The 21,050-nt window shown below is 36.7% G+C and overlaps 2 protein-coding genes and 5 long non-coding RNA genes across 34 annotated transcripts; 4 read left to right on the plus strand and 3 right to left on the minus strand.

The window, feature by feature from the left end:
• The first annotated feature begins 159 nt into the window (after positions 1 to 159).
• On the plus strand, positions 160 to 6,070 carry LOC116919985 (trafficking protein particle complex subunit 8). 6 transcript variants are annotated; one of them, XM_032926025.2, is made up of 25 exons: positions 160 to 413; positions 472 to 636; positions 693 to 886; positions 945 to 1,042; positions 1,096 to 1,258; positions 1,318 to 1,335; positions 1,391 to 1,666; positions 1,729 to 1,956; positions 2,031 to 2,137; positions 2,213 to 2,464; positions 2,525 to 2,715; positions 2,779 to 2,906; positions 2,969 to 3,154; positions 3,204 to 3,400; positions 3,474 to 3,601; positions 3,667 to 3,857; positions 3,951 to 4,074; positions 4,143 to 4,572; positions 4,628 to 4,769; positions 4,866 to 4,959; positions 5,015 to 5,217; positions 5,295 to 5,380; positions 5,447 to 5,545; positions 5,617 to 5,703; positions 5,774 to 6,070. In XM_032926025.2, exons 1-25 carry the CDS (start codon positions 242 to 244, stop codon positions 6,024 to 6,026), a joined length of 4,212 nt encoding a protein of 1,403 aa, XP_032781916.2. In that variant the 5' UTR covers positions 160 to 241; the 3' UTR covers positions 6,027 to 6,070. The 6 variants fall into 6 exon arrangements, with proteins under 6 accessions (XP_032781916.2, XP_032781921.1, XP_032781917.2 ...); XM_032926026.2 differs by having other exon boundaries at positions 161 to 413; positions 4,631 to 4,769; XM_032926028.2 differs by having other exon boundaries at positions 161 to 413; positions 3,213 to 3,400.
• Positions 6,071 to 6,256: 186 nt separating this feature from the next.
• Positions 6,257 to 6,740, minus strand: LOC116920019. Its single transcript, XR_006645597.1, has 3 exons — positions 6,580 to 6,740; positions 6,445 to 6,505; positions 6,257 to 6,375 (listed from the first exon to the last, which is right to left on the minus strand). It is a non-coding gene; the product is annotated as an uncharacterized LOC116920019 (long non-coding RNA).
• Positions 6,741 to 7,805: 1,065 nt separating this feature from the next.
• Positions 7,806 to 9,153, plus strand: LOC123471275. The gene is made up of 2 exons (XR_006645607.1): positions 7,806 to 8,500; positions 8,928 to 9,153. It is a non-coding gene; the product is annotated as an uncharacterized LOC123471275 (long non-coding RNA).
• A 1,078-nt stretch (positions 9,154 to 10,231) lies between these two features.
• On the minus strand, positions 10,232 to 12,362 carry LOC116920027. 11 transcript variants are annotated; one of them, XR_006645610.1, is made up of 4 exons: positions 11,601 to 12,264; positions 11,401 to 11,490; positions 10,532 to 11,344; positions 10,232 to 10,472 (listed from the first exon to the last, which is right to left on the minus strand). It is a non-coding gene; the product is annotated as an uncharacterized LOC116920027 (long non-coding RNA). The 11 variants fall into 11 exon arrangements; XR_004392140.2 differs by having other exon boundaries at positions 10,532 to 11,044; positions 11,116 to 11,135; positions 11,197 to 12,264; XR_006645609.1 differs by adding an exon at positions 12,271 to 12,362 and having other exon boundaries at positions 10,532 to 11,950.
• Positions 12,363 to 12,430: 68 nt separating this feature from the next.
• On the plus strand, positions 12,431 to 14,622 carry LOC116920029. 13 transcript variants are annotated; one of them, XR_006645614.1, is made up of 8 exons: positions 12,462 to 12,480; positions 12,700 to 12,773; positions 13,050 to 13,289; positions 13,664 to 13,749; positions 13,816 to 13,923; positions 13,994 to 14,029; positions 14,141 to 14,320; positions 14,387 to 14,622. It is a non-coding gene; the product is annotated as an uncharacterized LOC116920029 (long non-coding RNA). The 13 variants fall into 13 exon arrangements; XR_006645615.1 differs by lacking the exon at positions 12,462 to 12,480 and having other exon boundaries at positions 12,487 to 12,773; positions 13,050 to 13,140; positions 13,207 to 13,289; XR_006645618.1 differs by lacking the exon at positions 13,050 to 13,289.
• Positions 14,623 to 16,022: 1,400 nt separating this feature from the next.
• LOC116920042 lies at positions 16,023 to 19,644 on the minus strand. Its single transcript, XR_004392154.2, has 5 exons — positions 19,502 to 19,644; positions 17,930 to 19,441; positions 16,576 to 16,828; positions 16,235 to 16,380; positions 16,023 to 16,160 (listed from the first exon to the last, which is right to left on the minus strand). It is a non-coding gene; the product is annotated as an uncharacterized LOC116920042 (long non-coding RNA).
• On the plus strand, positions 18,843 to 20,617 carry LOC116920037 (retinol dehydrogenase 11). The gene is made up of 6 exons (XM_032926092.2): positions 18,843 to 18,981; positions 19,355 to 19,462; positions 19,516 to 19,689; positions 19,756 to 19,963; positions 20,041 to 20,242; positions 20,324 to 20,617. The coding sequence occupies exons 1-6, from the start codon at positions 18,852 to 18,854 to the stop codon at positions 20,513 to 20,515; spliced, it is 1,014 nt and encodes a 337-aa protein (XP_032781983.2). The 5' UTR covers positions 18,843 to 18,851; the 3' UTR covers positions 20,516 to 20,617.
• The last annotated feature ends 433 nt before the right edge of the window (positions 20,618 to 21,050 follow it).

Genomic DNA, 21,050 nt, shown 5'->3' on the forward strand with positions numbered 1-21,050 from the left:
AATCATATATAAAGTTACACAACTTTATTTCATATATTTTACGAAAAAGTACCCAAAATGTAAAAATACTGAAAAAGAAAAGAAAAAATTATTTTGGTTGCTATGTTTTCGTTAATCAAATGAAAGTTAATTAAGAGTGTTCGATTTGGATACTAGATGGCTACCAATTTACTTCTGCTTGCCACAAAAAATGACAGCTGAAAATTTGCAATGAAATGCTAATATCAATCGGTACAAAAAAATGATGATGCCGATCAACACAGTTGGGGGCCCTAGTGCTGTAGAAGTAATTCAACAATCGTTCAATCCCGCAATAGCTGTTCTAACATCACCTGATGTCGATGTTGTTTGCAGCAAAAACAGACTTACTTTCGTCGAACTTCTACAACCGTTCAGCCGACTATCTGTCGAAGGTAAACTAAGTTTCCGTTTACACATATAACATAAACTTCAGGAAGTATATATTCTTAGGCCAAATACGAGATGTGAATCAGGCTTTGCACTCTGTTACACACTTCAGGCTGAGTGTCAGAGATATTTCATGGAGACCTGCCTCTTCAGTTTTGGCGAGACGTTTACTTGCAGAAGCTGTTACCAATTTTCCAGTTAATGAAAACAAGATTGCTGTTATTGGAGGTAAAATAATTTATTTTTGTTTATTGAATTCGAAAACTTTCAAAAGTTGGCTACAGGTGCAGATCCTATTGAAATCAACCCTCATACACCATGGTATGATTCATGGAGAGAAACTCTTTGGAGTTGTTTGGAAATGACTGATCATGATTTTGCACGTCACTACTTGGGAACCTTATTAGTTGTTTCATCTTCCCATCCTAATCCTATGGAACAATTTCAGCAACTTAATGACCAGCTGACACAGTTGATGGTAATTTAGATTTTTTGTATTTGTAAATACAGCTTTTTTATTTCTTCTTTTCATGAAGTCAAGCAATGGAACTGCTGATGGACCTAGGTGGTTCAATATGTTGTCTTTGCGTTATCAAGTTCTTGTCCACGATGCGTGTGATGGCGATGCTTCTAAGTAAAAAACTAAGCATTAATGATTTTAACTTCCCCTCGACTAATATTTGAAAGTTTTAGAGCAGAAGAATTGTTGCAAACTATGAGAAATGTTTATGGATCCCATGGCTGCCATTTGTTAGTAATTAACTCGAAACCAAAGAAAGGATCAATAATAGAATCAGGACTACCAGCACCCGACCCTTGGCTTCGATTTCTTCCAAGAAAAGCCAACAAGGTAATAACCCTTTTACGTATTTTTATGCAAAATTCACATTGTGTATAACTTTATTAAAGCGTACCATTTGGAAAAAGGTAAAAAAAACCATTTCATAATTGTACGGTGTTAACGCTATCTCTTATTTTTCAGTTGGACGTTTCTATTGAGGGAGAATCGATCGTAGATGGAGTAGAGGCGGGAGAAATGGATTTTCCAGTGAAAGTCGTTGAAGGAACAAATCCACAGTTGCTGGGTTCCCTGCCCAAAATACCACTAATGGATGCACTGCAGGAAGCCATGCAAGAAATCAACATAAATTCCGTTTTAGCTCCTTCGGCTTCAACTTCGGCCCTCTCTTCGCTGACTCGAGATGATAACATAAGTACCCAAAACAACATAGGGTTGAGCCAGAGAAGTGCCGTCGAGGTAGAGTCTTGCGTATTTGCTGTGCATTTGTTTTCATATCGAACAATCTACATTTGAAATAGATCAAAGATGATCCTCTCAATGCCGTATTGGGGACTACGACCGCTCGCTTTCCTTTGGATGAAGCAGATGGAACCGGGCCCATTCTCGCTTCAAGCATTACAAGTGAGCTTCATGGAGGATGTCTAACAACGGAAGACTTAGACCGTATTCAGGGTTTAGTCAACGAGTTTTGCTTAAAGAGTCTTCTTCCTCACATGGAAAGGCAGATGAGACTACTTAACGAATCTGTAAGTTTAATGTTAATAAAGTGCAAGTTTGTTACTAGGGAGGGAATGATTTACACTTATCTCGGACATTTCAGGCCTCATCGCGGAAAAGTACTCATCGATCGTTGCTAAGTGCCACAAAACGCTGGTTCGGTAGTAATCGACCCGGTGGTGTTCAGACACCTCAAACTGTAGCTGTTAGGTATACAGCATTGACGATGAATTAGGCAAAATGCACCGAACGAAAGGTCTGAGTTTTTTTAAAACTTATTTTCAGCTACCATCCTGAATCAGTTCAGCTGCAGCTTCGTCGCTTGGGTGACTTGGCGTTTCTCCTAGGCCACTATGAGCTGGCCTACCATTCGTACCATTCAGCCAAAAAGGATTTTGAAGCGGATCAAGCTTGGCTTCATTATGCTGGCGCAATGGAGATGGCTGCTCTCTCCGTCTTCCTGCAAAATGCCAATAGTCGAAACGTTCCATTTCACTATTTTGATAAAGCGCTGACCACCTATCTTCAGACTTGCAAGTCCGTTTTTTCTAGCTTTCCAAATCATATCCCGTACTTTAGTAATTTTCGCATTTTTAGAATGCCGTATTGGGCTACACGTTGTGCAGTGTTGGCTTCCGAGTGCCTTAAAGCTACTAATCAGTATAGTGACGCTGCGCTGCAACTCATTCGACTGACCAGTGAAGACGCTGACTTACGAAGTGCCATATTGCTCGAACAGGCTGCCCTTTGTTTCCTTCGATCTGCCGTCAAACCCAACTCCTCAACGGGTAATAATTTTCGTAGACTTTCTTGGGGAATAAATACCCCAGTATTTTTTCCCCTGATTTTAGATGCAGCAAAGCCTAACATGGTACCACTCATTCGTAAATACGCCTTCCATATGATCCTTGCTGGTCACCGTTTCGGCAAATCAGGGCAGAAGCGCCACGCTTCTCGTGCATACCAGCTTGCCTTGCAAGTATGCCATTTTAAGATGTTATCCTTCATCTATATCTCTATTGTAAAAATATTTATTCCTAGGTGTATAAAGGGCATGGATGGAGCCTAGCTGAAGATCACATACACTACACAGTAGGACGCCAGTGTCTAAATAGGCAACAAATTGAAGCGGCTTGTCAGGCATTGGCTGCTCTTTTGAAACCAGATTCAATGCAGACTGCCGCCCAACAAACGGCCTATCTCAATGAATTCATCCACGTGCATCAGGTGATTGAATCGCATTTTTCATACTTGATATATTAGCTTATTCTTTTAGCGAAAACAGTTGCTAAATAAACACCGAGAGAACGAAACCAAAACGTCGTGTACTCTTCCCATATTGCCTCTGCCTGTGATCGATAGCAACCAGATCAGAGTACTAGTTGACACAAAAGAACCTACGGAGAATATGTCACCACCTTTGTCGGAAGCTACGCACGTCACCTTCAACGACGACGAAGTTCATCATGCAAAGTACTGTATATACTACGGAATGGTATTTTAATGCATGCGATCTTAAATTTTGTAATTGAAACTATTTTTTGAGGTGGGCGAATATGGAGGAGAAACTGGTGAATTCGGCATTTGGCACAACTCACGCTATCTTCCGACCTACCAATCTTATTTTTTCTCATACGACCAACAATACGGTTCATCCACAAATGAATTGTGATGGTGAGGAACTAAAAGGTGCAGATTTGGCGGTTGTCCTAACCTATTTTTCCACATTTCATTCGAAGACCTCGTTAGTTTTGAACTACCACTGACCAACCCCTTACGCATTCCCGTCCAGTTGTGCGACATTCGTCTTGTGTGGAATTTCGCGGGAGGTGACGGCAACCTAACAAATCTACTCACGACGATCGAGAATCCCTTGGTGACCACTTACATCTTACCGAGGATTGTGCTGAATCCTTCTTCTTCCCATAAGGTATGCATTTTAAAATTTTATCCTGATATGAGAAGAAAAGTTTTACTAAAAAAAAACAAAAAAAACCAAAAAAAAACAAAAAAAAAAAAACAGATAATCTTGAACGTCAAACCCAAAGCTGAGGGAATATTGACCATTGAAGGGTTAGCCTTTGATCTTCGCCCTGTGAATGTTGAACCGTCCGCAGCAGTAGTTGGATTAATGTCATCCGTGTCAGGTAAGGTAACATGTGTTTTATTTGTTTTTTGAATTTATACTAAACAATGAACAAAATTGTACACTTAGGACGAGTGATGTTTAGCTTAAGAGGACCAAGGTTGAATACGACTCAACAAGAGCGTCACGGCAAAGTGTATGCTACCGACAAACGACTTTCAATACAAGTCGGGCCCCGTATGCCTAAGTTGCAAGTGCTATTCCACTCGCTACCGGAATTTATGTTCAGCGGTGAAATCAGACCTGTCACGGTTGAACTTTCCAATCTTTGCCCTAACGTACCCATTTCCAACATTATTGTTGCTTCTAATGATCCTTTGCACGTCGCTTTCGACCTACCACGCATCGAAAGCATCAATATTCGCCACGATCAAGTTGCGCTATACCGTTGGGATTCCTCTCAAAAGTCAACTATAATGTGGCTAAAAGGGACCGAAAACGTTGGATTGACATCATTGGATCTCATGTTTTTCTCCACTAATCCAGCCGTAAAAGCCAGGTATTGTAGGGTTTTGGATTTTATTTATCAGTACTTGTAATAAAATTCCCTCAAGAAGATACCGCCTCCTTCGCCATTGTTCAAAAATCTTCGTCTCCTCGTCCTTAAACCTCGCTGCATGGGTTCAAAGAGTTCCTAGTCGGGACGATCGCACAGAGACCTTAGCTGTGCAGCTGCAAGTCCGGAATCTTAGAGATGTAATGCAATTTTTTAAATAATATCAATTTTTAAAGTCTGTGTGAGTCGTAAACGTGGGAAGAACCAATAAATAATATTAAAATATTTTCTAACAGGCGGATGACACATCTCTCAGTGGAATTGAGATTTCTCAGGTGGCTTTTCTTAGCAATCGCTGGCTGTTACGTCCTCTGCAGTCAACAATTCCGAGTGCGATTTTTAAATGTTTCAAACTCTGGAAAAAGTTTTAACATATTTGTTCTAGGTGGTGTCCTTCATCCTCAGGAAAGCCTCATTGGTGTACTGTTGGCGATTCGTGGAAAGGAAAATATAGAGTATTGTGAAAGCGCTACACTAAAACTACCAAGCCATGGACGAGCTGTCGATTTTAAACAGGAACCTTACAGAGCATTTGTCAGAGAATTTCAGAGGACTACGCCAAATACAACTTTGGTTGTCTGCTGGACGGTAACTGACCATAACATGATCAAACTAATTTATGTGAAAAAAAAAAAACTTATTTTTGGTTTTTCACTCAATATTAGGCTACACAGGCTTCTGAAGATGGATTTGGTACTTTAATCATAGAAGGCCAACATTACTTTGGATGGAACTCACATGATATAGCCAAGTTTGATGCCTATTATTTTTTTATAATCTGTGCCTTTTACTAACTTACCAAAAATTAATTTTTTAGCTCAAGTTTACCAGACACCAACTTTAAGCTATCACAGCAGTTAGTTACATACTCAATGGAATATTCAACAAAAGTGTTTCATGATTTCAACAAGCAAAGGTAGCTGCTTTTTTTTTTATGTTTTGCAAATGGGTAATCAATTTCAATTACAACATTGGATTTCCTTTTAGGTTGTGTGTAATACCAGTCATTCTTTATCTTCACAATTGCAGTCAGCAAGAAATTGATGTTCATTATTCAGCCAATTTCAATACAGGGTAAGCTTTACAGTTAAATTAAGTTGGTTTATTTGTTTCAGACTCAGACACGGATGCTTATTATTCTCAGGAAAACTTCACGTGTTTCTCAATTGTACATGCCTGAAGCAGCTTCCCCATTATTGTGGATAGGTCGTGTCCAAGGGAATATTTATGTGAGAGATGCACCTGAAGCAGTTAACTTGGCTATAGCAGTTTCAAGACCTGGTGCCTATAGTCTAGTTCAAGGGTTACATATAGATGGAAGAATATTGGATGAAAATGTTAGAGTTCCAAGCCCAAAAATTGAGTATACATTGGTTGTTTATGACAAGGAGGTTTAATATTGTACGATGTAGGTGAAAAAATAAATTTGTTCAGATTTTAATTACTAATTCCAGTTTCCAAGAAGCTTTTCAATTGAAGGGTACATCCACTCATCTTTGGAAAGATTTCGAGCTACTCCATTAATTTTTTTCAGTCTTTCTTCGTGAGCTTCTAGGTCTGTAGAGGATAGAATCTGTGAGATGTATCTCTCAAAAGAGACTTTCATGAAGGCCTGATCTGTTTTTTCCTTCTCGCTGACACCTAGTTCCATCTCACCACGGTTTCCTGCCCCCTGAGTAACTTTGGGAGGAATTTCTTGCTGACCAGGTGACAACATCAAAGTTCTTCTTAAGTTGGCTCCTAGCACTGTAAATAAAAATAGTAATTTATTGGTCCTACATCGTTCTACAGCAAATTAACTCCATATCGACTTACAACTGTTTTGATTCATTGTAAATGACGTAAATATCATTGATCCATTTAAAAGAGTTCAGAACTGAAAGAACGGTAAAAACAGACTGCTTGAAAATTCAGTACTACCATCCTAACATCATTGCCAAGTTAACTCACCCAATGCAAGCAAGGCTCGGAGTCGGACACAGTCAATGAGAATGAGTCGATCGATAGATTATATGATTCAAGTACTCCATGTTTAACGCCTGTAAATAAGCCACGCCCGATGTCCTTTTCGAGAACCAGATTTTTACAGGCTTACCATAGGCTCGCTCCTTCCGACAGTGCTGCACCACACGTAAACCTGATGCACTACAATGCAAAACCCTACCTTTCCACCGATTGGTCAGAGTCATAGACCCCTGGTTTCTCCACTATGGCTATTTTCCCTCTCAGAAAAGGGGTACCACCGGGTACCCTTTTGTGGGGATTACTATACAAAAAAAACGGGAGTTTTGGGTCGGGGCAGTCGGGGCGAAAGAGTGATTTTCCGCCCGGTGGAACTCCCATCTGTCGACAAATGCATTATCTGCGTGGAGTGAAACAACACACAACGCGCAAGAGGCGCTCCCGCAGGGCGGAAAATCAGATTTGATGTTTTGAATTGTTTTAGGTTGTTAAAGCAAGTTTGACTTTTTACGATGTTTTCTGAACTCAAATTTTTTTTCTTTTAAGGATTGGACTCTCAACACTGCTGATATGGCCACTGATGTACAGTTTTTGAACTGAGAATTCCGGAGTGCCTTTGAATTCCAATCCTGAAGTTAAAAATTTGCTGTTGTAAATACTTGAATCTCATATTTACGAGATTTTATTTATCTGCAGAATGATTTTGTGTACAATCTTTGTATGTATCGGTTTATAAGACGTATTGGAATACTTATACAAATTTTAATTTAACTCTTTCGGATATCGATCCCCAAACTTCGGCGTGCATTGCCGATGCTCAACCGTTGAGCCATGACCATGAGTTACATTTAATTATGCACTAATATTAGAAGTCGAGAAAAAAAAAAGGCAATTTATATAGGCTTGTAAAACTATATGCTAACTTGATTAGCCTATTTATAAGGATCATTGCTTGGTGGTAGAACGTTGGTTAACGGATCCAATAGTCTAGGGTTCAAATCTCGGCGAGATTGCTATTGCAAATGATTTGTTTTGATTCGAATCGTCTCGCCATCTAGCGAATGCCAAAGAAAACACAAAGGGTGTCGGGACAAAATCGCAGTTGTTATTGGCGATTGTAGATGGCGTTCGCAATGGACGAATGCCGTGTGTTGGAAAATTGCAACTGACGGAAACAGTGGTATTTGGGACGTGGTATGCAGCATGTTAGTGATACTGATAGCCAGGTGAAGGTTGGCAGGAATTGCACATGAAAGTAGCCAGCACTTTCTGATCGTCTATCATCGCCAATTGGGGAACGTGGTAAAGTATATAGTGATTAGTAATGTGTTAGTTTCAGAGATTCGTTTAAGAAATAACATTTTGTATCACCAAAACACGGACTGTACGTACTTTAATTCTTTATTGTCCATTCGTAAATACGCGTATGTGTTGGCTATGTTTTTATAAATCTGGAAGATGCAAGGTGGTATCACAGTTAGGCACAATGGTCAGAAACAAGATAAAGTTCACAAATGACCCAATTATAAAATCGGTTTTTTACAGTTGTGTTTTATTATTTAAGAAAAAGATTTATTTTTTATTTTTTATATATAATATATGAAAGCAACCTTTTATAGCCACTAGTTGTTTTGAGGGTTGTAATTGTAAATAAACCGTTCATTGGTTTATTCAAAAGGTAAATATTGGCAACTCTGCATCCTAAGTTCAGATTTCTAGCGTCTGTAATGAGAAGCCACAATTGTGGTTGTGCTAGATTTTAGGTAAGCCTTAGATTAATACGAGTCCTTGCATAGAAGTGATTCTATAAAATTGTGCGATAATAAAATGTGGAACGTTTGTGAAAAACCAATGAGATCGTCTTAAATGATGAGCTGATTGCAGTGTATGCACGTTAAACAACGAAATAGTAAGTCTTATTTCTGAAAATATTTGATGTCTTAATGCCTATCAGTAGCCCACTTGTGAAAACTTGAATCAAGGAACACTTTCTCACTGTGAACTGTTTACGACTACTCGCTTGCATTCGTCGTAGATATCTTGACGTAAACACATTCACTTAGATTTGTAGAGGACGATGAAAAGGTCCACAGTAATAGAATCTGATTGTTACAACAACCATACAACTGTTCTCTTTCTGGATATTTCAATAAATGTGAACTGAAACTTTGTTCAACAGTCGTTAACAAAAATTATTTGGATATTCTAGATCTAGACTGTAAATAAACAATATTTTGGTTAGCAGAGAAATATTGGTTTTAGCGTTGGGTTTTCACTAGATTGTGGTGGGTCATTTTGGTGGTAATTTTGTCTAGTGCATTGCAATTTTCGCCTAGGCAATGGCGCCTTGGCTGTTTCACACCATTGTTCAGATTAAAAGGAGGGAAAACGAATAGGATACAGAACACATAGCCTCTCGGTTCATATGAGGTGGCGGTAGAGTCCGTAGCAGGTGGTTTTACGTTAGCAGGGTTCACTTTTGAAGGAATTGTTTTGTCCGTCAAAATTTGTAAATTATTGTATTGTGTGGAGAATTGTCAATAAAAATGTTTCTTAAACAAATGTTTTGCAAAACTTATTTTTCCTAGTGTTCATACTCTGCATCTCTCTAACCTTTGTTGATTTCGAGATATTGAACTTACAGAGCAGATTTATTTTAATTTTAAATTCTGCATGTGCAGTGGCTAGGAGTTGTGTGAATTGTGGCCAAACGGTTGATTATTTGCATGGTACGCTGAAAATACAGGGTTCGATTCCCAGAAGAGTCAAATAATACATGTTATCACTGTGATTTAATTGCAAATCGAAGAAATATTATGTTACTTTCACTAATACCCAGTAGACATCCTGGGGTGAACTTCGCTAGCGTAGCTAACCATGGTTTCCAAGACCATCTTGTAACCACATGGAGAGGGGTTTCTGGTAAGGATTTGATTCACGGTTCGGGTGAACTCCGTCAGGGCAGCTGGGCTTGGTTTCCCAGACCACCACACAGCCACTTGGAGTGGGGTACCTGGCAGGGATTCAAGCAATACACACCATCGAATACCCAGGGCAGCTGAGGCGGGTTCCGTAAACCACCACGCGGCCACTTGAAGTGGGGTACGTGGGCAGGCATCCGAGAGATACACTGTCAAGTTCCCTGGCCATCGCCTGTCAGTTGGACCATGATTGGCCCCTTTATCCCAAGAACGACATTTCAAAAAGATTTCAACTGTCCACATAGATATTGTGTAATGAAGAAAATCCAAAGAATATAAATATATCAGTTGTAGCTCAGTGGTATAGCGGCGGCATGGTAAGGCAAAGGTCCAAGGTTCGATTCCGACATGGAAGACGTGTCATTATTTATGATTTCGTTGTCATTTTGTGAAAATATGAAGAATTTAGGCATAAAAAAAAATTTCTAGCAAAAAAAAAAAAAAAAAATCCCAGGGAAAATTCCAGAAAAAAAATTTCCAGGAAAGAATTTTCCAGAAAAAAATTTCCAGAAAAAAAAAAAAATTCAGAAAAAATTTTGCTCGAAAAAAAAAAACAATTTAAAAAAAAAATTACTGATATGAAAATTTATCCGGATGAATAACACGAAAAATTCTCTACCAGAATTTCATCGAATAAGCGTGGTAATAATAAGATATGATTTAATTAGAAATGCGTTTTATTAATAATTCATCATAGAAATAAAAAATACGTTATACACAAAGTATCATCAGAATTCACACGAGTTTATCACAAGTCATGGGGAAACATGACCCCATGAAACAAATCCCTGATAGAAATTTTATTTCGGAAACATGTTAGAATAACTAAGTATAGAGAAATTTTCAGACGTTCTTCCAACTGCCAGTAATCATATCACCACACCGTTTTGTTACGATAACCTAGATTAATATAAATTAGTAAAATTTTTTTAAAATACATAATTAAAGCAGCGAAATACCTTGACAGTTATATTTGCCGTTATTTCATTCCTAAAAGAATCGTACTAAGAAAAGCGTGAACACTGTACTGAAAACGGAACAGAACGAAAATTTCCAACAAATTGAAATTGAATCTTAGCAGCTCTCACTTGTCGTTTCGTGTGTATTTTTGACAAGTTTAAGAGACCGCATCAACATAGGTCGTTACAACAATACTACCAGAAAATGCGTCGTTAATGCAGCAGCAATATTTTCACAATAGGACATCCACTAGCAAACAACAAACCATCGAAGTAGGAGTCTACGACCCAAATGGTAGCTACAAATAAAAAATTAGAATAGAAATATTAATTCAAGCAGAACGTCAAATCATGTCATGTTTCAGTTAAAAACACACAGAAAATATACTATTAAAAAAATTTTCACCTTGGGACGTATGGCGTTCCAACCTGAGAAAAAGGCAACTTCATTATTTAAATTAATTTAGCAACTATTGGAAATGGAGGTAGATAGAATTGGAAAAACAACCGCAGCTTAAATATGAATAGAAAAAACGGGATTTTACAATTAGCATAAAACATTAACATGTTAGGTGCTATTATACTGTATCTAGGAAGATTCAACCTGTAGGATATCATAATAAAAATGACATTTTGTCAAACAAAAACTTTTTATACAAAATTACCTGTAGCACAAAAGCTAAATTTTGAAAACAGATATTAACAGAAGCCCAACAATCATCCTGTTATTGATACAATCCCTTTAACAGTGGTAACTGCACCATTTACTACAAAATGAACAGTGAAACTTCACTTTAGGATGCTTCTGCCATCCTAACAAGTAAAAATTCAAGATCTGTTAACTCTCATCAACTGAACACAAACAATACAAATTTTAAAAATCAGGGACTCGGGGAACATTCATCATGTAAAGAAAAGCAAGGTTCACAGATAATTTGTACCTGAAGTATGCCACATCACTGGAAAAAAAAAAGGAAGTTTTAAGTAATAAAGCTTTTACAACCCTGGTTGACTTGCTCAACAAGTTAAATAAGAACAATGAGGGCAATAATTATAAATATATTCTTACCCATTATCACAAGAAAACCTCATGATCATCATATGTTACTTACATTCTTGGAAGCAAGAAACAATCATGACAAACACCGCTGGATAAATCAGACAGCTTCACAAAAAAGCTTTCAGTGGAATGTTTTCAAACTTCCCATTAACCTATGTCTAAACCATTAATTGCAGATCATTTAACAAATAAAACCAGTAGTACAATTCAGGATATGACCTGGAAAAAGTTGTATTAATCCACAAAGTCAACTTATCAAATCTAACCCTTTACTCCTTGACATCCATTTCATGAAACCACAAGGAAAGAAGAACAAGCCATTACCATATTATTCTGGTTAACCAAGATATCCAGTCACCCTGCCAGAAAACATCAAAATTATTGAATAAGGGAATTATAAAGAAAATTTTTGTAATGTAATTGCTTAACTTACATTACATTTCTATCTGAACTGACATACGTTCTCAAACACAATACCCCCCTAAGCATTATTACACATTCGTGACAAATACTACACATCATAACAATCGTCGTGTTAGCGATAAGAAGTGACTACATCCAGAAAGTCTGAAAATTTTAATGCGTATCTACCTAATAGTTTAAATCACAAAAACCCATAATTACAATTGCATACACTTCAAATCATAGCATAACCCACTAAGAGCGAAAACTTCCTTACCCGATATCGGCGAGGTTCTGGATTCAAAAGAAATCTAATATTTGGTGGAACTCATTATATAAGCTCTTCAGATATCGATGACAGTGTCACGCGTGGTAGAAGAATAAAGCTTGTTTTTCGCCACCTGTCGGCCATTTAAAGGTAGCTTATGTTAGGACTTCTAACATCGAATTTCTGTCATTTGAATAATGGTCGGCTTAGGGATAAGAGGTAAAAGTTTCTCTTGTCGTTTTTATTTTAATAACCCATTTTCCCCCCTTTATTTCAATATAGTGTTACGTTGGGTTTATTTAGAATTAATTTCACATGGTTTTTGTGTTACATAATGTGTAGAAATGTGAAACTTGAAGTACCATTATGTAATTTTTTTTATTTGCTTTTTGGATTCCATCCTTTCTGTTTATAATTTCTTTTTTTTGGGTTAAATAGTTTGGTGTAGCTGATTTTAAAGGAGCTGTAGACTTTCACTTGAATGAATGGATTCCATCATATGCAAGTTTAAGGTGTTTAAGCTCATTATCAAACATCCATTTACCTTGTATTAGTTATTCTTTAATGAAGAGGTTTATGAATTTTATGTTTTTAAATCAGATATTTTATGTTGTGGAACGTCATGAACGTTCGTGTTATTTCGAGTTTGCTCTCTGGTTTGACCCATTCCAGGTGTAAAAAATTAACCATGTTTTTCTTTACGTGGGAATATTCTATGTTGATGGTTTACACACAGACTGGGTAGTAGTTATTCGGGTCACAAACTATTATTCAATCTCTGAATTTAGGTAGTCGTGCATCAGTAAATGATTATTAATTTGGTAAGAAAATGCTGATCATTTTTTACGTGGGATAGTGGCTGTAGGAACTCTTGCTTAAGTATGACTGGATCTTAATCTCAACTTGTTGTTGTGATCAGTTGTAGTTTTTAACTGGGTTTTGCAGGTGCCTTTTTTGGTGGGGCTGGTTTACTGGCTAGTGATTTGTATTGCTTATCCAAGCTTAACTGTTGCTACTATTACATTGAGGTATTATTATTTCTTGAAATGCATTTGTGGAAACTTTTTCTTAGGATGGTGGGTATCACATTCATTTTAGTTTTTTCAAGTTTAATTTTTTCAAGTTTCCTTTCAGGTTAGCAGAAAGAGTTAGAAAAGAAATTATTATTATTGTTTTGTTTTTTTTTTCAATGTGTGGTGAGTGGGTGAAATTTATGTAAACATTTACTCCAGCCGCTTATTTTCAACACTTAAATTTTTGTTGTCTGTTAAGGTCATAAAAACTGATGAATCATTATTTTTTAGATATGACTACAATATTTAGTTTTAACTTTACTGTTTTAACACGTTTTAATATTTTAATACTTAAATGTGGCTTTTATGATGGCGAATGCTGTATTTAGTACCCTTTGGTTTTCAATCTCCGATTCCTGTTCTTTTATATGGCCGGCTGGCTGTCAAGCATGCCGTCGGCATTTTTTCTAAACAAGTAGTCTGTAAAAATATTTTCTGTAATTACTGCTGTTATTTGGCTTTTTTCTCATTGATCTTCTAGTAATTAAAATTTCTGCGAAGAACTTGAACTACTGCTGTATTATTTCTGACTTTGTTGTGGTCGATATCCACCCTTGATTCTGTAGGTTGGATTATATGGCTGATATGGGTAACTTAATTTGAACTGTTCTTTTTATAGTATGAATGGTTAAGCAAACTAATTATCTTTATTGTTTTAGATGTTTCTTTCTCGGGCTGGAACCTTGTCTCGTCAGGTTTAAATTATGAAAACCCTAGTTCTACAATACCTTAGCAACCATTTGAAACTTTTACTCCCTTTTTCGGTGTTTCGGTATGAGAATTCATGTTAAATTCTGGATAAACAGGTGGTGCATGAGATAGGTAGACGACATCCTGACAAAATACACAGAAAACAATAAATGGAAGCTGACATTTGAGTTTCTATTTGTCAACAATTTATGATAATTCCGTTTCAGTAAAGAATTCACGCTTATCTTAGTACAACTGCTTCGTATGGATGAAACAGCGGCAAATGTCACAATTGAGTAGGTATTTGATTTCTATGACTATATCACCAAAAAAAATTTAATTCATGTTTGATTTTGGTTTAGGCCGACTATAATAACGGGAAAGGAGTTCTGTTTTGCAGTCAGTTGGAGGGGCGGCTGAAGCTGTCACCATAGTTGATTATTCTCATGTTTTCAAAAGAAATTTCTATCTGGGTTTGATTTCTGTGGCTCTGTTTCCCCATGACTTGTGATAAAATCGTGTATATTGTGCCGATACTCTGGCTGTAACGAATGTTAAAATTGTATGATAAATGATTAATAAAACATTTAGAATAATATTATTATTGCGCCATTTTTCTTTGATCAATTAATCCTGAAAAATTATTAACTGGTGAAATTCATCCGTATAAAATTTTTATTTCGGTAAATTTTTTACCTTTTCATTTATTTTTTTTTTTTTGCAATTTTTTGGAATTTTTTTTTCGAAATTTTTTTCGATTTTTTTTTTTCGAAATTTTTTTTTTTGAAATTTTTTTTTCGAAATTTTTTTTTTGCTGGAAATCTCAATTTAAGCTATTTTTTCACAAAATGACAAAAAAATCATAAATATTACTACGTCTTCCATGTGGGAGACGAACTTTGAACCTTTGACTTACCATGCCGCCGCTCTACCACTCAGCTACGACTCACATACTTAAATACTTTGGATCTTCCTCATAACGCAATATCTACTAAAATCTTCTTGAAATGTCGTTCTTGGGATATAGATTCCAATCATGGTCCAACTGACAGGTGATGGCCTGGGAACTTGACAATGGATCTATCGGATGCCTGCCCACTTCACTTTAAGTGGCCGCGTGGTGGTCTACGGACTACGGAACCCGCCTTATCTGCCCTGGGAATTCGACGGTGTATCACTTGAATCTCTGCCAGGTAACTCACCCCAAGTGGCTGTGTAGTGGTTTTTGGAAACAAGAATCAGCCTACGCTAACGGAGTCCACCCCAAGATGACTCTGTGTATTTGTGAAGGTAATATTTAGAAACATTTAACATAATATTAATTCAATTAATTCACTATAGTACCATTTGATACTTGACCCCTACAGGAATCGAACACTTTACTACCGGCGTTCTACGCCGATGCTCAACCATTAAGCCATAAATCACATAAACACTGGCGCCATTTTTTCTTATGACATAAAAACAACCTTTTTGCACTTAGATACGTTTCGTGCAACACTTTTATAAATTAGTAGAGCAGACGCTCTACCTCATATCCAGTACTACATACAATTAATGGAGTCGATTGTAAGGCCCATAAAATATCCTTAACAGTATTATCGCGGCGTGCCTTTTAATAATAGGAAAAATAGTGCACGCTAACTGTTTGACGATTGATTCTCAAAGGACTTAAATTGCAATCCCTAAACATTAACTGTTTCAATAATAAAGTTATTAGAAGTTAAGAATTTAAAATAAACCTACTCTGTAACTTCAAGATCTCGAAAATGTGAAATCAAAATGCAAGTAATAGTAAGCAATTAAATCCGTAAATAAAATGTCAATGATTTAAGAGAGCCCAGGAATTCTCGTTGCGAGATACGCACGTTCGAGTACTGCGCATGTTAACAGAACTTGATCTCTGACTATGTAGAAATAAATAATTTAGGGTTCCAAAGTTAGAAAGATACAGAATATGAACACCAAGAAAAAAAAAAAAAAAAAAATTTTGAAAGATTAGATTATGAAAATTTTTATTGACAATCCTCCAAGAAATCCTTCCAATCAATCTATCAGCATGTTCTTCTGAAGCTCCTGGTAAAATCTTCTGTAATTCTAATAAAACCTCACATCAAGTATTGTTAAAATCCCTACCTGTAGAAAAGAAATAAGAAAGTGGATTTGTAACATACAGTATGATGTTTAATAATCTTAAGTTGAATACTAACAGAATAGCTTGTCAACTGAGGCATCAGCCAAAGCAGATTTCATTCTCAAAAATTCTGTAAAAGGCTGAAAACAGGATAACCATGGGTTGGAATGTCTTCTTTCACTGTCCACATATTCTTCGCTATCGTCTGCTCAATTTCGCGTACTGGGAAGAATTCATCAACGGTGGTCAGAAGATAGCAAAAAGATGTAAAGAACAAATAAAACTCAGTGTCATCAGATTACAGAAATTAGAAAAACGTTTTGACAGGTTTCAGAAACTTTCACTAATACATGTTTTTAAATTAATCAACTGAATATAAGTTGTCAATATGAAAGATATTAAGCTTTTGAAACTTACAGTTTGCTTCACTGGCTTTGATTTCATTTTACATTCAAGAATGGCAGATGATTTCTGCCGTTGCTACACATGGCTATGTCATTTGAATGGTGGTTTTGATGGAAGTTTTGCTATTTTGTTTTGCGGTTTTGAGAAGCCAGCTAACGGCTTCTCTCTCTGCATGGAAGACGAGCATCGAATTCAAATGGTGATAAGAAACAGCTCTGCAGACGAAAATTGAGTGTTGCCATTAGTTACAAATAACAGCCAGGACCTGTCAATTTTTAGCATAATTCAAAGTTAATGTCTTAAAATAAACAATTCAATTCCGGTCAGCAATGTTGATTTGATATTCTCAAAATGCACAATAATACTTTTTCACATACAGTATTTTGGAAGAAAGAGATTAACTACAAATTATATATACTATATTATGATATAGGGGAAACTTCTCGCAAGTATTGCATACCTTTGACACCTAAATGGCGAATCAGCGACCAATTATTCCATCACTAAAGACAGAATAGTACTAAGCCTTAAGTTGGCCCATCGCATTGAACATAGCCCAGTGTAGCACCATTCACTGGCTACGTTCTAAAATTTCCAATTACTTTGCCAATGCATCTTCTGTGAAAGAAAAACGACCATTGGGCAGAAGTCTGTCCAATGGTTGTTTTTCCCACCATTTTCTTAGAAACCAATCCCAAGCAAACACATGCTTTGTTTCGTTCTCTTCAACGTCCGATCGTCGATTCACAAGGGATTATCAAATAGACAGCAACCTAGGGCGATGGTTTATATCACCATGGTACTGTCGCTCCTCTCCTCGTGGTGAATGTATCAATCGTGTAAGACATGCACGACACTTAATCTTTTATCGGCGCGCCAATTTCACAGCAATTTTCTGTTCTAAGCTTCATTATAAGAAAAAAGAAATTGGCGTCATCTAGAAAGATAAGATTCAATGCAACTACAGCATTACTACAACACCAACGCTTCTGAATATTGCACCACTTAACACGTCAAGTTGGAAGTTATTTCACTGAGGTTCCGAAATACTACGACACAAAGTTCGACCAACTACCACATATCTCACTGTACTGCTTCAAGTCTTTCGACCGAGGCTCCGAAGTACGCTTCTGCACCAAACCAGGTTTGAATACTGCCGGTATCAAACAGTTTAATATGTTCTTTTTATTTAAAAAAAAAAAAAATACATAACGGTTATATCGTGTCATCTCAATGATTTAATGCTACCAGTAAATGTTCGTAATTTAAGAAAGTTTACCTAGTTACAATTATATATTCTAAAAAGAACTTGGGTCGAAGATTGAAACCCGGTAGACAGATAAGATGTAATTAAATAAAGCCTTACCCTATATTAAAGATTTTTATTTCTAGATTTGACGTGTACAGCACAAACAATGTAACTAAAGATATCACAAGAACCGTGACACACGACACTTGAGTTTTGAGAAGCTGTCTGCCCTGAAATTGTTTTCCTACGTTGCCGAACATCTAGCGGTCATTCAGGGAACAAAGAAATTTATTTATTGCCAGCAGTTAGCACTTAGCAGAGCCAGAGATTACATTATTTTTTGTAATCTATGACTCTGATTAGACTAAGATAAGACCTCTAATCTATTATTCTGGCAGAGTCATAGAAATAGAGGGACCTCCGCCTCCCTATATGACTGTTATCATTATTATTTTGTGTGTGTGTGTTTTTGTATTATTGTTTTTATCAGCTATAAAAAACTGTATTTTTAAGTAAACATTTAAAAGCTGATTTATACAGGGTTAACATTTCACGAGGTCCTGAAGCTGAAGTATAATGGCTGTAAATCAAAGATTGATAATTAAATTAAATTACGATACGGTATTTACTCGATTCTAGAAGAGAGATGTTTAAAAAAAAATTCCTATGAATTCGCATCTTTTTATCTATTCCCTTTATTTCAGTATAATATTCGATGTATTAAAAGGAAGAGAAAAAAAGAATGTTTCACACATCGTACTCCAGAAGACACTTCTTTTCTTCACAGTCCAACTTGAGGCTACTTTTATCGCTACGCTTTCCAGAGACATGTAACCATTTAATATCCGCACCATCTGCCGAATACTTTCTATTCGCCTTGCCTCTCTCCATGACGAGGATGAAGAAAAAGAGAAAGCGAGAGCATTACTCCCTAAACTTTCTCTCGTCAATTTAAGCCTACGGGTAAGGCTACTCTAAAGGCCGTTCGATTCTTTTGCTATCACTTGTATTCTGAGTGGTCTTGTAGTAAGACGTGCACATGCCAAATCCTTCAGAAATGGGTTGTTGTAGTAATATTTTCGTCGATATTTTTATGTTTGTTAAAATGTTAATCCTTAGCACGAAGTTCCTACTTTCGGAGGCTTTCAGTTCCATTCGACCATTAGAAGGTACTGTTGGTTTTTTTTTTTTTTTTTTCCCTTATGGTTATGTAGTTGGTTTAGGCAACAACCCTCTAGACCTTTCAAAGGAGTTTTCCGTAATCTGGCTTTCTACAGAAATTACCAAAGAGAAATCTATTTTATCCAACACTGATGGCCGAAAAAATACGCGACACTAGAGTATACTGTGATATGTGGAGCTTTTTACCCGATATCCTCTAGGAATTTCAGTATAAACCGAATATGGGGGGAAATTTCTTGGGTGAAGCGACGACTTGTCAGTTGCAGAACCCCATTAACAATGTATCAAATAAAAAAAGTGTTGTGTATGTTCGTATAGATTTCTATTCCTAATATTGCACACTGTCCTCTTTTGTTCCAGATCCATTGAAGAGAGAAAAGGAATATGCTGTCATCACAGGTGGAAATCGTGGTATTGGATGGTACACTGTTAAAGGGCTAGTTGAATCTGGAATGAAAGTGATTGTTGGTAAGCATACTATAATTTTGTTGCTACTTAACTACATACTATACTGTGAGTAGGTTGCAGAGATGGTCCAAGCAAAGACCTATTGCTGAAATCTGTAGAGAAAGCTGGATTCCCAACTGGTTCAGTAGAATGGATCAATCTAGATGTGTCATCTATGGATTCTGTTCGATCCTTTGGACAAGCCATTCTTGATAAGAATGTCCCCATCAGCCTTTTGATAAACAATGGTTTGATTAATTGACTGTAGGAATCAAAACATTTCTGGAGTAATAACAGTGTTCTTATTTTTCCAGCTGGTATTATGTTTACACCTTTCATGCTGACAAAAGATGGTTTTGAATCACAATTTGCTGTCAACTATTTGGGTCATTTCTTGTTGACTCATCTACTTATGCCACACCTCTTAGCTGCTGGAACAAAAGATCAACCAGCAAGGATCATTAATTTGTCATCAACAGCCCATGCCTTTGGCTGGTTTGAAATCAACGATCTTCAGGCTAAGTAAATTATTCACCCATGTATTTTAGTTTAACATGGTCACCTTATGCAGTACTAATTAATAGCTTATTTTACTTCAGATCTCATTACAACAAAATAGGTGCCTATTCACAATCAAAATCTGCTCAAATTATGTTTACCAAGATCTTGGATGAGCAGTTGTCCAGTGAAAACAAGCCGGTGAAAGTTTATGCTGTTCACCCTGGATTTATTCGATCGAATTTGTATACGCAAACATGGTACACAAAATTTGTTTCCCTCACAATGGGTTTCATGTTCAAGGTAAGGAAAATTTAAGACGCTTACTTGATATTCTTGAGGCATAAACAATTAAAATAATTGTCATTTATCTTTTAAATGCAGACTGAAGAACAAGGTGCCCAACGCGTTTTGTACTTTTCCTTGTCACCGCAAGTAGAAGACTTAAATGGCGAATATTTTGAAAATTGCGAAGTGGTCAAACCGATAACGCTGGTTCGTAACCGAGAGACTCAGAAAAAATTATGGGAAACTTCTTGTCAACTACTTGATATCTCTAAGTTTGGGGGCTTGTAGTATTTCTTTCATTTCTTTTATCAATCCTGTATTTGTTAACTAGGATTGTTCGTGGTGCTGATATAATCTATTGGTTAATTAATAAATGGGAACATTATCAAATTGTCATACTTTAATTAAGAAAAGAAAATTGCTAATGGCTCACCATATTTATATCGCGCTGCAGGAACTAATCTTAACACCTGCGTCCCAATTTCGTCCTCAACTACAATAGCTGACGTACTGTATAGATAAAAAGAAAAGCTCGCTGCAGGGCATTACAGTACAGGAAAAGTATGATCGTCCGTGTGGAAACATTGCTGTTTGTTGCAATGGATGAAAAAGGTCGAAAACATCATGGAATTGCGCGGTGTCTTGATAGAAAGCTACTGCCACTAAAAAAATTAGTTAGCCATTTAGGCCTACTTCTTAATGTCAACTATTAATTGTTTAGCAGTCATCAACGAAACTTTGTCGTTGATGACGTGTACGTTGAAGATGCAACAATTCGGCCAGAATTGCGTAAGAATGACCATGTTCACGAAAAAATAAAACT

The sequence above is a fragment of the Daphnia magna genome, linkage group LG4 (genome assembly GCF_020631705.1).
Source record: "Daphnia magna isolate NIES linkage group LG4, ASM2063170v1.1, whole genome shotgun sequence".
Taxonomy (NCBI): Eukaryota; Metazoa; Arthropoda; class Branchiopoda; order Diplostraca; family Daphniidae; genus Daphnia; species Daphnia magna.